The 13,428-nt window shown below is 55.0% G+C and overlaps 3 protein-coding genes across 3 annotated transcripts; all 3 read left to right on the plus strand.

Annotated features, from left to right (window-relative positions):
* Nucleotides 1-948: 948 nt before the first annotated feature.
* On the plus strand, nucleotides 949-5,493 carry PUNSTDRAFT_134506 (uncharacterized protein; the record flags this gene model as incomplete). The annotated part of the gene is made up of 15 exons (XM_007383989.1): nucleotides 949-1,069; nucleotides 1,125-1,277; nucleotides 1,333-1,447; nucleotides 1,501-2,263; nucleotides 2,315-2,341; nucleotides 2,395-2,735; nucleotides 2,791-2,822; nucleotides 2,876-3,207; nucleotides 3,259-3,312; nucleotides 3,385-3,415; nucleotides 3,480-3,541; nucleotides 3,603-4,616; nucleotides 4,681-4,775; nucleotides 4,807-5,099; nucleotides 5,150-5,493. The coding sequence occupies 15 exons, from the start codon at nucleotides 949-951 to the stop codon at nucleotides 5,491-5,493; spliced, it is 3,777 nt and encodes a 1,258-aa protein (XP_007384051.1).
* A 2,050-nt stretch (nucleotides 5,494-7,543) lies between these two features.
* On the plus strand, nucleotides 7,544-9,731 carry PUNSTDRAFT_67565 (MFS general substrate transporter; the record flags this gene model as incomplete). The annotated part of the gene is made up of 11 exons (XM_007383990.1): nucleotides 7,544-7,651; nucleotides 7,711-7,781; nucleotides 7,839-7,910; nucleotides 7,965-8,135; nucleotides 8,202-8,347; nucleotides 8,414-8,528; nucleotides 8,621-8,811; nucleotides 8,896-8,984; nucleotides 9,065-9,155; nucleotides 9,223-9,330; nucleotides 9,406-9,731. 11 exons carry the CDS (start codon nucleotides 7,544-7,546, stop codon nucleotides 9,729-9,731), a joined length of 1,488 nt encoding a protein of 495 aa, XP_007384052.1.
* A 747-nt stretch (nucleotides 9,732-10,478) lies between these two features.
* PUNSTDRAFT_143806 (MFS general substrate transporter) lies at nucleotides 10,479-13,148 on the plus strand (the record flags this gene model as incomplete). The annotated part of the gene is made up of 12 exons (XM_007383991.1): nucleotides 10,479-10,904; nucleotides 10,964-11,034; nucleotides 11,097-11,168; nucleotides 11,227-11,397; nucleotides 11,478-11,623; nucleotides 11,698-11,812; nucleotides 11,899-12,089; nucleotides 12,158-12,246; nucleotides 12,333-12,423; nucleotides 12,493-12,600; nucleotides 12,661-12,910; nucleotides 12,998-13,148. 12 exons carry the CDS (start codon nucleotides 10,479-10,481, stop codon nucleotides 13,062-13,064), a joined length of 1,797 nt encoding a protein of 598 aa, XP_007384053.1. The 3' UTR covers nucleotides 13,065-13,148.
* Between the last annotated feature and the right edge of the window lie 280 nt (nucleotides 13,149-13,428).

Here is a 13,428-nt window from a genome sequence, read left to right on the forward strand (position 1 = left end):
ACATGACGTCCCCCCGTGTAACGGAGTAAGTAATCCGTTTAGACTACAATTAATTGTACCGGGCCGCGACTCGGCCGCGGCAAGCAATAAAAGATCTGCAGCGCCCTATATATTGGGCGCGCCTAGGCTAATCACGCGTGCACATCCACCCAGACGTGAGCAAGAAGTCATGCTTGATTTGCAGTTGTAGCACAGCTAGATGACCGGGGCACCATCTCCCTGAGATATCGCAGGAGATAACAAACCGAGCCGCCATCTGGTGGCCTTGACCGGAAGAGACAAGAGGGCTGACAAGAGGCGTCGCCGTTCCGCGTGTCATGTGATGACCTATGATGACGGCAATCCAGTTGCATGGCGTTTTATGCGATGACACTTGAAGCGATAGGAGCACGACCGGGGACATGTCGGGCATGCACTGTCGCTGTTGAGAACTCGATAGCACAGCAGATATACCCATATCTCATCATCTCCGATTTGTACTCTCGCCGCCTGATGAAGGCACTCGCTTGCTGTGGTGAGTAAGTTCAGTGTTGTGTATAGTCGAAGGCTCATATCTGATTTGGGAAGGTTCCAAGTTAATTATGCGCCTATATTAAGGTCCTCTAAGTTATTCGACATTACCATTGAACCTTGGGCTCCCGATTTGTCGTCAAAACCATCAGAGAGCTCCAGTGCCGTACATGTGTGACAGCGAAGAAAGCTCGCTGTGAACTTCTACGTGGCGGCTCGTGGGCACCATGTCTTCTGATACAACCTTAATATAGCATTAAAAACCCTATTCTTTGCTTCAATTGCCTCCCGCTCTGATCGATGCCGTGTACTGATACGCTAAACATAGCCCAATCCCGTCCGACATCATCGAGGCGCCCGTTGCGCTTGCTTAGCTGTCTATATCCGATAGGATTGCCCTTGATTTCCGTTCTAACCTCTTTCGGAGTCCAGTGAAGTATGGCCACCCGCCCCTCCAACGATGTCGGGACCAACCTTTCTAGTACCGGCGAAGAAATCCGCAGAGCAGAAGATCTCTTTCGCGCTCAGAGCAAGGTTTCTTCGAAGGTCGATACCGCTGGTATGTTCACCAGCTACAATGTGTGCATCCCAATCGCCAATCTCTGATGAACCAGTGGAAAAAATCAACCAAGCGGACAACGGAGATAACGAACTGATTTCATCGACTTTCACGTTAATGAAGGATCAATTTGGAGACTTCGTCGAGAACAGCAAGGTCATCATGCAACTTCTTAGCGGGCTAGCCGTAATTCATCCTTTTTTGGGAGGTAAGTCCTTCGTTTGCAGCCAACTTCTGAAGTACAGCTGACCAACGGTACACAGTTGCCGTCGGATTATTCAACGCAGCGATTCGGATGGAGATCGATAGGATCGACAACGATGGAAAGACGCTGGTGCTGTGCATTGAGATGAAGGATATGATGAGCACTCTGCTTTCGTGAGTATCTTCCAAGTTCCGTGCACCGCGCCTCAGTTTGCCGCTTCGACCAGGATCAAGAATCTATCCGATGATCAGATACCGGAGGTCGAGAAGTCCCTAAAAGAGTGCCTCAGTGATGCCGCGAAGTCGATCGAGACCTGCGCGCGTCTTTGTGCGGAATATCACAAGAGGGGGATGATCAGTGAGTCTGTGACTTGGCGTACAAAGCGGGAGTTAGACCTCTCCTCAGAACGAGTTTTGACCAGCGCGAAGTGGAAGGACAAGTTCACCCAGATCAGCGAGGAATTTCTTCGTCACAAGACAGCCATTCATGACTGCCTCATTCGATTCGGGGCACTGATCGCCGAAGCCACGCATCAGGCTGTCGGTCTCCTGTCGCTCAAAGTTGACCAACTTCGCGGCCTCATGGGAAAGGTGTTCACCTTGCTGCAGTCATCTGTCGAACGCGAGCTCGGGGCGTTCGTAGAAAAACACGGTGCCAAAGAGGTCGTCTCGGACGATGTGCTGCTCTCTGAACTGTTACACAAGCAACAGAAGCTCGCGCCGGAGCCGATGACCTCGAAGCTGGCGAAGGGAAGCGATAAAGGATCGCGAGAAGAAAATCTCGCGGTCGAGATTTCTTCCCTGAGAACCGAGTTCCGTGAGAGCCTCGATACATTCCTACAGAAGGAAGACGCCGCGTTCAACCGCAAGCTCGGCGCGTATAAGCAGCTCGAGGACACAGTGCGCCAAAACTCAGACCGGGTCATATCAGAAACTGCGGATATGCTAGCGAGCTTCGGTACTTCTACGGAGAAGCGCATCAGAGATCCGGTATGTGGCTCTCACTCACGCAAGAATATGAAACTGAACAATCGGTGACAGGATGTACGGCATGTCTGGCATGACGAGGTCCGCTCGAATCGTTTCTGTTTTTCTGATAGCTTACTGATGCATTGAACCAGGGCTGGAAAGGCAGCGCTAAGGCAAAGCATCTGGTGATGGCCTTACGCAACCACTTCAACGATAGATACCACACGATGATATCCACTGAGCAGCGAGCGCTGGAGAAAATCCGTGATATCGTAGATTCCTCTAGCCCCAGCACGGCTGCGCAGAAGCTTTCCAAGGTATCCGATATTGCGTACAAGATCGAGCCTCTAAACCGGGACGATCTTTGGGCTCTGAGATACATGACAATTACGCGAGTCCAACCACTGCTTGAGACGCTAGACGATGATGCCTCTTCTTTTGTGACCATCTCAGAAGCTAATGCCTTCACGGACGGGAAGCCACCGGAATGGAGGTATCTACCGTTCAGAACATTCATATACATATGACTGTCGCTAACGTGCTCATAGCCTTCCTCATTGGATAGCGTATTGGACCACGGGTATGTTATGATGAAGAATCCTCAACTAATCGGCCTTATATTCTTCGAAATAGGTTTCCGTATCACAATGCAGTGGTACGAGGGCCGTATTCGCAAGATTATTTCAGAGATAAGCGAGGTGTCAAGAGACGTGCTTCCCGCCAACCGGAGAATTGTGGACGCTTACGTCGGGTCGTGGCAAACCTTGCGTCTTCCAGAACGTTTCCTAGCTGGCATGCATGACAGCAGCGATGGACCAGATTTAGACGTGTGGCTTCTTAGTCGATTCAAGCTCTACGTCGACGCCGAATATAACCGCTTAAAACGTATCTTGACGAGCATTCTGTACTATATCGACGACAACGGCACCTTGGCTCTTCTAACCCAATCCCAACGTTTGGAGAAGGTATGCATTTATATGCGATGTGAACATTGAGAATGTTAACGCTTTTATCAGACCCTGCTCCCAATATCCTTTCTTCTTCTTCAGCGCTCCTTGGAGGTCATCAAAGTAGGAACGCAGAGCTTGCTCCACGAGAATGAATTGAATATGTTGCTGGCCTCATTTCAAATATTGCAACAGGAGGCAAACTCCAGGGTGAATACCTTGAAAGGTCTGTACAGCTTCGATAATCTGGCTCATGAGATGAGAGTGTTGAAAGAACCTCCGTCTGGCAGCGATTTGCAAACTTCAAAATATACACGCCGAGGAGCATTTCGCGAGATTCTGTTTTGGTTTGGTGAGTTATATTCCATCATGGCACTTCATTGCTTTGCAATCGTATTGACTTATAATTGCAGTATCGGTACATTGCCGATTACGACGCCATAGAGACATCTTCATACTACAGAGACACGATTGACGCCGACAATTCGTTCTATGACATTATGGACGATGTCGAATATGTAGAATATGGCGCAAGCTTCGAGAGCGGGAGGGGCGAGTCTCCTGATCCGCAAAATGCGGATGGCGCTTCGGACCCAGGAACAAGTTCGACACTAGGTTCCTCAAGCTCGGAACGACACGAGGAAATTATAGCACCACAGAGCACTTTCTTTGGAATCCAATCTCTGGAGACCTGGGGCTCACTCGTTGCGGACTTGCAGTGCTACGATAATACCGAGAAGACAAATGAGGGTGCAAATCTGCATTCCCAAGGTCTTGTTGGTCATTGGGCGGGCTACTATACCTATCAAACCGGAATCAAGGATGGACTCACCAGCTTCAATATCGACCTGGTGAATGATGACGGTTCATTTAGCGGCTCTGGAATAGACGCTATCGGGCAGTTCACGGTCAGCGGATGTCGCTATGGCGCCACGCAACTCGCTTGGATTAAGAGATACCTGAACCAGAATCTATCATGGCTCTATGTGGCCTCATTCGACTCGATCCACGGTATCACAGGGAGGTGGGGCCCTGACATCGGCTCTCTCGATCTAGAAACTCCACCCGGGTGGGGACTTCCGTATGGAGGCGAGTGCCAATTCCAACGCCGCCCGGACACATGGTTTCTCGCTGGGGCATCGAAGATGCAGTCGGACGATGGCAGTAAAAGAGCGAAGAACCTGTGGCGCTATGCGTTATCCGCCATCAAGGCAGGAGCAGCTTCGCGTACTCTACATTGGTCGACCCTGGAGAGCCGGCGTGAAGCACGCGACTCTTATCTGCAGCTTTTCGTGCAGAACCTGTCGAGGGTGCTCACGGGGGAGGAACGCGAAAGGTTTGATGCGTTGGCTATGACAATCTACCCTCGCGACTTGAGATTCTACGTGTCATTGCTCGTGCTACGCAACCGCAGGGAGCTGGTCCACGTAAGGTAACATGCGCTTCTGATAACCCGGAGAATCAGTGCTCACCATTGTTTTTTCCCGCCAGCATCACATGCGATTCATGTGGCGATCGACTGCGCGGCTCTCGCTTCATCTGCATTCAATGTTCCGAGAACGAGAACTTCAATACGGTGGACCTTTGTAAGACTTGTTGGCGCTCACCGTGCCACAGAGAAGCAGACAACAAGAACCACATCCTTTCCCATAACCTGCTGGAACTGCGCTGGGCCTACAGCACCGATCAATATTTCAAGATCTACCGCCAAGCACGGATCGCAATATCTCAGGGCAACAACCTGATCCAGACTCAATTTCTGACTGGGGCCCACGCGGAAAGCTCCGTGACAGCATCTGTAGATGACTCTACCAAAACCAGCAACTCCGTCCCCACATCGACATGTTGCGAGGTCTGTAGGAAGCGAGCGGAACGGCCGTGCTGGATGTGCGTAGATTGCCTGCAGTACGGTGAGCATATCTCCAGCCGGGGCTGGTTCCCTCCGCTCAATGATACCTAGATAAACACGTCTTTATCTGCGTGTCATGCAACGATAAGGAGCGCGCCGGTCACCGGTCAGAAGATATGTGGAATAACAGACTCCGCGACGAGGCGAAGGAGAAACAGGAACACCACTGGAGGCATGCCGCGGTGTTCTTTCCGTCGGATTTAACGGAGCCGGTTTGGACGATGATCGACAGAATCGACGCACTCGAGCGCACGGTGAGCGATCTCAGAGACGATCGCGCAAAGCAGGCGAAGGAGATTTCGCACCGCGTTGACAAGCTGGAGCAAAACATTTCGGAGCGATTCGACAAGCTGGAAAGGACGATACTCGCGCTCCACGCAGTCGAACATTCGTAATGTCAGGGTAAGGTATCCTATCTTCCCTCCGATACGTACGAAACTCATGCTCCACCAAGCCATCGTTCCCGTAGGTTTGAGGTTATCGTAGTGTCGCCGTTCTTGATGTACAGTATCGACGAGAACTGATTTCAAAGGTAGAAATAAAAACATCGAGTTGTCGCAGATATTCCGTCTCGGTGTTGAGTCAACCATTGTCAAAGACGGGCATACCCCGCAAGTCGATAAACTCTATCGACGGATTCTATGGGTAACGGAAATTTGTAGTAGAGCGAAGGCAAGCTTCATTTCACGCGGACGTCGATGGAGTTCCGCATGCGGTGATTACGCGTTGCGTTATATGCCATCTCTTCATCGCAAGCGAAAAGGAACGTCAGTCGCGACTTCATGGGCGAAAGGGCGAGGTACACGCACCGAGTCGCTCGTCCATCCTCGTTTTCTGTGAATTCGTGCGCTTCAGTACCGGGACCAGTTGCGGCGCTTTACTGGCCTCGCTTCTGTACCATTGCTATGGTTTCCTGTGCGTACTGGCACGCACCCGACTCGGGAATCGGGATCGCGGTGAGTACGTATCACGGAGCACGGGCCAGATCAGTCGGTCCTGCGAGTGAACATCTGATGAGCACGTTACATGGACATGCATCAAATTCATGCCTTCAATGCGAAACGCTCCACCGTCTTTCAACTCAAGTTACCGGACCCCACTGTTGTTGTACCTAGACCATATTTAGCAAGCCGTGAGACTTCTGTGTCGTCGGATGAGTCCGGGCTGACATGGTGTGAGCCCAAGTCGCATTTCAACAGCTCGATGGCGAGAGAGAGGACAGGACGGATGGAACTGATCGCGGCCTGTGATTGTTGCGATGGGGCCGTTTGTCATACGGTCGACGATAAGGTACAACGTGTATGGAACGCACATATAAATTCAAAGTCTGGACGAATCGTTCTGGCGTCTCGAACCCCCTCGGCGGTCCGTTGGGCGCTCCTAAAAGGTGGGTCCGGGCCTCTGACATTCCTCGCAGAGTATTATTTGTTCTGTTGGCGGTATTGGGGCTGCGCGTGGCGCTATCAAACGCCTTCCTTTTAGAAGGTAAAGGGTCTGACACTGAGAATCCCTGATCCCATACCCACAACGCACCGTTTGGACTGATGCAGGTGTTCATCAGTTCAAAGGCCTGGCAACGGAACACATAGTCGACGGTCTGTGGTTGATTCGAGGGTGCAGATAACGCGGTATGCATCGTGCAGGGATCAGCGAGAAGCTGGTGTAAGGTGATGCAGGCAGGGTGGCGTATAGTCGGCGAGGTCGGGGGTTTGATGAAGATGAGCGGCACCTCCGGATGGCGTCTCACGCAGGACCCAGTGCTGATGCCGTTTCGTATCTGATAAGCCGTGTTTGTATAATCTGTTCCAGGCGAAATCTATCATCAGCTTCGGAAGCATACCTCGATCTTCTTTTTATGGCTAGATTTCGCACTAAACACGGTAATCGACGGTTAGTCGGTGACCTGACGTCAGCAACGCCGTCCATTTCTTTTCTCCTCCAACGCGAACCCCGCGCCGCGATCTGCGGATTCTTTCACAGCAAAAGCAAATAACACACACACACCTCCCAGCGCGACAAGGACAAAATGACCGGGGGTTACCATCAACCCGGCTCGAGCATCCTCTCCTCTCCCCCCCTTCTTGCCTCTTCTGACTTGACGTAGCGACGATGCCCGTGCCCGACCTCGTTCGCGAGTCGTTCGTCGGCCAATGCATCTACTCCTTCTCCGGCCACCGCCTTTTCCAGTACCAGGAAGAAAAACCCGGGTTCGTCCTCCCCGCCAAGTACGTCAAGGCTGGTCAGCTCGAGGCCAGCAAGGACGACGAGAAGCCGTCGCAGGAGGGCGGGCATGAGGTGACACGCACGCAGTCGCACGTCTCACAGGCGAGTACGGCGGCGAAGAGTGCGCGCGCGCCGACGCTCGTGGGTGACGGCGAACGTCCGTTAGTGGCCGACCAGGAGGCGCCGCCGGTGCCCGGCAGCGACGCAGAGAAGCGGGCGGTGATGTCCCAGGCGGAGCTGAAGGACGAGGAGAAGGAGAAGTGGGAGGATCCGAAGTGGCTGAGGACCGTCGATTGGTATGGACCGGACGACCCGGAGTGTCCGAGGAACGTACGTCGCCCCGTCTGCTGCCTTCGGTTCGCGCTCGGTTTGACCGGTTCCGCGTGTAGTGGTCGTTCGCGAAGAAGTGCTTCGTGACGTTCGATATTTGCCTCATCACATTTGCCATTTACATTGGATCGTGAGTCCCAGGTCTCTTCTCATGGCATTACCCTGCTCAAAGACCTCGACCCTCCAGAGCCATATACTCGCCCGGTATCCTCTTCGTCGCCGAAGAGTTCAATGTATCGCCCGTAGCCGCTACCCTCGGGTACGTAGTTCACGCTTTCCATCATGTCGCGCGTTGCTGACAACACCCTCTTAGCATCACGATGTTCGTCCTCGGCTACGGCATCGGACCCATGTTCCTCTCTCCCTTCTCGGAGGTTCCCCAACTCGGCAGGACGAGCACGTACATCATCACCCTCTTCCTCTTCGTCGTGCTCCAGATCCCGACCGCGCTCGCCAAGAACCTCGGCACGCTCCTCGCGATCCGGTACGTGCCTTCCATCACCCCTCTCATCCTTTCTGACGATCCCGTGGCACACTTGCGGCGTAACAGGTTCTTGGCAGGGTTCATCGGCTCCCCGCCGCTCGCGACGGGCGGCGCGAGTCTGGCGGATATGTGGGGCCCGGCGGATATGGCCATCGTCATGGGCCTCTGGGGCTGCTCGGCCGTGTGCGGGCCCGTGCTCGGTCCTTTACTCGGTGCGTGCTTCCGCATGTGATGTCGACCCAGATGGCCGCTGACTAGGCGATCGCGGTGCTCGACAGGCGGGTTCGCCGCGACGGCGAAGGGGTGGACGTGGACGATCTGGATTTTGATGTGGCTCGCGGGCGCGGCGCTCGTGTTCCTCGCCGTGTTCTTGCCCGAGACGAGCTCGTCCGCGTAAGTCCCCCCATCCCCCCTCCCCCGCGTTTTCAGTCATCGGAACGGCCCTGTGCGACGACGCTCATCCCGCGGTGCTGCCTCTCGATCAGGATATTGTATCGCCGCGCGGTGCGCCTGCGCAAGCTGACGGGGAACGAGTCGCTCCGGTCCCAGGGCGAGCTCGACGCCGAGTTTTACACGGCGAACGAGGTCGTGCAGATGACGATGATCCGGCCGTTCGTGCTCGGTTTCACGGAGCCGATCGTCGCGGCGTGGAACGTGTACGTCGCGCTGTTGTACGGTGCGTTTTGCCCTTTTCTCGTGGAATGAAAGCGGGTGATAGCACGTTGTGCTGACATGGCGGATTTCTGGGTTATATTCTAAGGCATCTTGTATATCTGGATCTCGAGCTTTGATCTCATCTTTATCGAGATTTATGGGTTCAACCTGGGCGAGAACGGGTTGGCGTTTATGGTGAGCCTCTCCCTTTTTTTCTCCCTTGTCTTTCTGCTGTGTACCGGTTTGGCTGACGGGAGGGCGTTGCGGCTTAACAGGGTGTGGCGATCGGCGCGATCATCGGCCTGTTCCTCATGATCCCGTACGTGAACCGGTACATCCGGCCCAAGTTTGCGAACGGGGACGAGGGTGAGTCCTCCGCGTCGGTGTCGTCGGTTTTTTGGATCGCCGGTTGACGTATCTTGGCTCGTCGTAGACTTCCCGCCCGAGGCACGTCTGCCGCCCGCGATGGTGGGCGCGATCTTGCTCCCCGCCTCGTTGTTCTGGTTCGGATGGACGGCGCGCGCGTCGATCCACTGGATTGGTACGTCCTTCCTCTCGCTCTCTCTCCCGCTCTCCTCTTCCCCTAAAAGAAATACTGACGCGACTCGCACGCCAGTCCCGATCATCGCGACGGTGTTCTACTCCATCGGCACCTTCTTCGTGTTCCAAGCCGGGCTCAACTACCTGCACGACTGCTACCCGCGCTACCTCGCGAGCGTGTTCGCCGGGAACGACCTCTTCCGGTCCGTGCTCGGCGCCGCGTTCCCCGTCTTCGCCAACGCGTTCTTCAAGAACCTGGGGATCGGCAAGGCGTGCAGCGTGCTGGGGGGTATATCGGTCGCGATGATCCCGATCCCGTGGGTGTTGTGGACGTATGGGCCGAGGATCAGGGCGATGAGCAAGTGGTCGGGGTACGGCGCGGGCGCGCCGGCGATGCACTAGAGAGAGAGGGACCGATTGTGACGTTTGGTGGGTGGCAGGCTCGAGAGAGAGGAGCTGACGCTGACGGCCTCGCGATAGGTTCCAGCTGTCGAAGTGCGTCGACCATCGCGTAGAAACACCGGCTTAGATGGGATCGACCAAGGCTATTATTTTTCCGCCTCTTCTTTTTCCGATGCTATGAAATATATTAGGGCTCGGTATGTCTTGTTCCTCGATATTGGCGATGAATTTCGCGATTGCTTTCCTTTCTGTCCGTTGCATCCGGTTTGTATATACGCAGTGGATCTGCTTGTAGGAATAGGGAGCGCGATCACCCATGCTTAGTTTGGATTGATTATATTGGAACGCAAGCTTGTATTGCCTCCAATGATTTTCTTTTGCCTTGGTATGTAGCTATGTTGCCCATCGATGAGGCCTTGGACGACGCGACCTATGGTGCGCAAGGAAGCTGTTCCGAAAAAGGCACGAAATGACCCAAACGCGGGAATAGGCGCATCAACCCGCCGCGCGTGACGTCACGTCCAGCGCGCGCTCAACCCTCTTCCGGGATCCGCATAGGTTGCAACCCGCCCATCGCTCCGCTGACACAGGACCGACGACATCCGGGCAGACATGACCAACCATGTCAAATATCCGCGTTAACACCTCAGGCCGAATGACTTGGTTACTTCCAAGCTGTATATTCCCCACCGACACACCCCCCCCCCCGGTACGCGAGCGACAGGGTCCTGAAGAGACAAGTTTAATATGCCCGTGTTCGATCTCGTACGCGAGTCCTTCCTCGGACAGGCGGTCTACTACGCTTCCAGACGGCGATGGCTGCAGTACGCCGAGGAGAAGCCTGGCTTCGAGCTGCCGGCGCGCTACCGGCGTGCGCAGGACCAGCAGCAAGATCAACAGCAGCAGCAGCAGCAGCAACAGCAACAACATCAGTCAACGCTCGACGTTGACCGTGCATCGTCGGAGGGGCGGAGCACTCGGGCGCCTACGCTCGTGGATAACACCGAAACTGCTCGATCGAAGTCGCGCCCGGTTTCCGGCGTGGATGCGGAGAAGCAGCAGGTCGCCTACAGGGAGAGCACGAAGCCCGAGGAGGTCGAGATGTGGGACGATCCGCAATGGTTGAGGACCGTCGATTGGTACGGCCCCGATGACCCAGAGTGTCCGATGAACGTGAGCTCGCTCCTTTCTCCACCGCCTGGACGCAAATTGACAAATGGTGCGACGTGAAGTGGTCGTTCTCGAAGAAGTGTTTCGTCACGTTCGACATCTGCTTCATCACCTTTTCAATCTACATCGGCTCGTGCGTGACGTTTTTCTCCTTGATCTTGTACAGAACTCACGTATCGATCATCCTGCCAACAGTGCGATCTACTCCCCTGGTATTCCCTACGTCGCCCAAGACTTCGGCGTGTCGGATGTGGCCGCGACTCTTGGGTACTTACATAGGTCCCTCTCACGTATATACGTCCGTGCCTCATGCAGTCTTTCACAGGATCACGATGTTCGTCATTGGCTACGGCATCGGTCCCATGTTTCTCTCTCCTCTGTCCGAAATCCCGCAATTTGGTCGGACGAGCACGTACATCATCACCCTCGCCCTCTTCGTCATCCTCCAGGTGCCTACCGCGCTCAGCAAGAACCTCGGCGCGCTCCTTCCCCTCCGGTACGCCGGAAATCCGCCCCTCCCATCACCCCTTTCCTCCCATCATCGCACCCCCCAATCTGATCACAACCGGTTCTCAGGTTCCTGGCCGGGTTCGTAGGCTCGCCCCCGCTCGCGACCGGCGGCGCGAGTCTGGCGGATATGTGGGGCCCCGCCGACCGCGCGATCGCGATCGGCCTCTGGGGCTGCGCCGCCGTGAGCGGGCCCGTGCTCGGACCGCTGCTCGGTACGTGTGTCCCTCGCCCGGACTTCGTTAGATGCGGGCTGACACCGAAACGCTGGGATGGGCTGAATTCATAGGCGGGTTCGCGGCGCAGGCCGAGGGCTGGACGTGGACGATCTGGATCTTGCTCTGGCTCTCGGGCTTCTCGCTCGCGTTTCTGACCGTGTTGTTGCCGGAGACGAGCGCGTCGGCGTGCGTCGCTATCCCTTCTGCTCTGAATGTACCCTTCGAGTCGAAATTCCGTTTTATCTGATCTCTCTATTCGGGACCCTCTACAGGATACTGTACCGACGAGCGGTGCGCCTGCGTCGGCTGACGGGGAATGAGGCGCTGCGCTCGCACGGCGAGCTCGAGGCGGAGCATTTCACGGCGAGGGAGGTGGCGATGATGACGCTCGTCCGGCCGTTCGTCCTCGGGTTCACGGAGCCGATCGTCGCGGCGTGGAACGTGTACATCGCCCTGCTTTACGGTGCGTGTTGGAAAACGTTTCCCCGGGTGAGCGGGAGTTGCTGATCGGTGGTATGAATATACCCACAGGGATACTGTATATCTGGATCTCGAGCTACGAGATCATCTTTGTGGAGATATATGGGTTCAACCTAGGCGAGAACGGGCTCGCGTTTATGGTGGGCTTTTTTTCTCCTCCGTCTCCGTAGAAGTGTTTTTTTTTTGGGGTGGATCAAAGGACGTTGGGGCTGATGTTTGATGGTAGGGTTTGTTCCTCGGCGCGATCATTGCGTTTGCGCTCCTCGTGCCGTACGTGAATCGTTACGTGCGGCCCAAGTTTGCGAATGGGGAAGAAAGTGCGTAGAGGGGCCCGCTGCCGTGCAATGTGAATGCGCCGCTCACGCGTGCCCCCCCCCCCCCTTTAGATTTTCCGCCCGAAGCGCGGCTACCCCCGGCCCTCGTCGGCGCCATCCTCCTGCCCCTCTCGCTGTTTTGGTTCGGCTGGACCTCGCGCGCGTCGATACACTGGATCGGTGAGTTGACCTCATTTCTTCCGTTCCACATGCTCAACATGTGTCTTGCTCCTCGCCCAGTCCCGATCATCGCGACGCTGTTCTACTCCATCGGGACCTTCTTCGTCTTCCAGGCCGGGCTCAACTATCTCCAGGACTGTTACCCGCGCCACGTCGCGAGCGTGTTCGCCGGGAACGACCTCTTCCGATCCTGCCTCGGCGCCGCTTTCCCGATCTTTGCGAGCGCGTTTTTCAGGAACTTGGGAGTCGGCAAGGCGTGCAGCGTGCTGGGGGGTATATCGGTGGCGATGATCCCGATTCCGGTGGTGCTGTGAGTTTCGTTTTTTTTCTTTCTTGATCGTTGTGATGAGTGGGTGGTGAGAGGGCGTGGGGCTGATTGGTTGGACCGATGTCGTAGGTGGAAATATGGGCCGAAGATACGCGCGATGAGCAAGTATTCGGGGTTCAAGGGCCCGATGCACTAGAACATATACGTATGTTGCGAAGTTTCCAGGGGTAGATGCTCAGGTGTCGACATATTCCATGTTGTAACGCAGAACGCCATTAACGAACCAACATATCCCATTCAACGGTCGACGAACGACGAGCAGATATCGTATTGCCACACCCCCGTCCACGCCCATACTTGATTCTTAACAAAGTACCCTTGTATTATTCACGATGCACTTGCATCACCGCGACACATAAACGAACATGTAGAAATCCCCATTGTACAGTATTGCAAAGCATCAGTGGCGCGTCTGCGCCTTGATCGCCGTACCTTGCTTCCATCGCACACAAATAACCATTAAAACGTATCAGGAACGGCGTCCTTGGATGTTTCGAGTC

Source organism: Punctularia strigosozonata (genome assembly GCF_000264995.1).
Source record: "Punctularia strigosozonata HHB-11173 SS5 unplaced genomic scaffold PUNSTscaffold_6, whole genome shotgun sequence".
Taxonomy (NCBI): domain Eukaryota; kingdom Fungi; phylum Basidiomycota; class Agaricomycetes; order Corticiales; family Punctulariaceae; genus Punctularia; species Punctularia strigosozonata.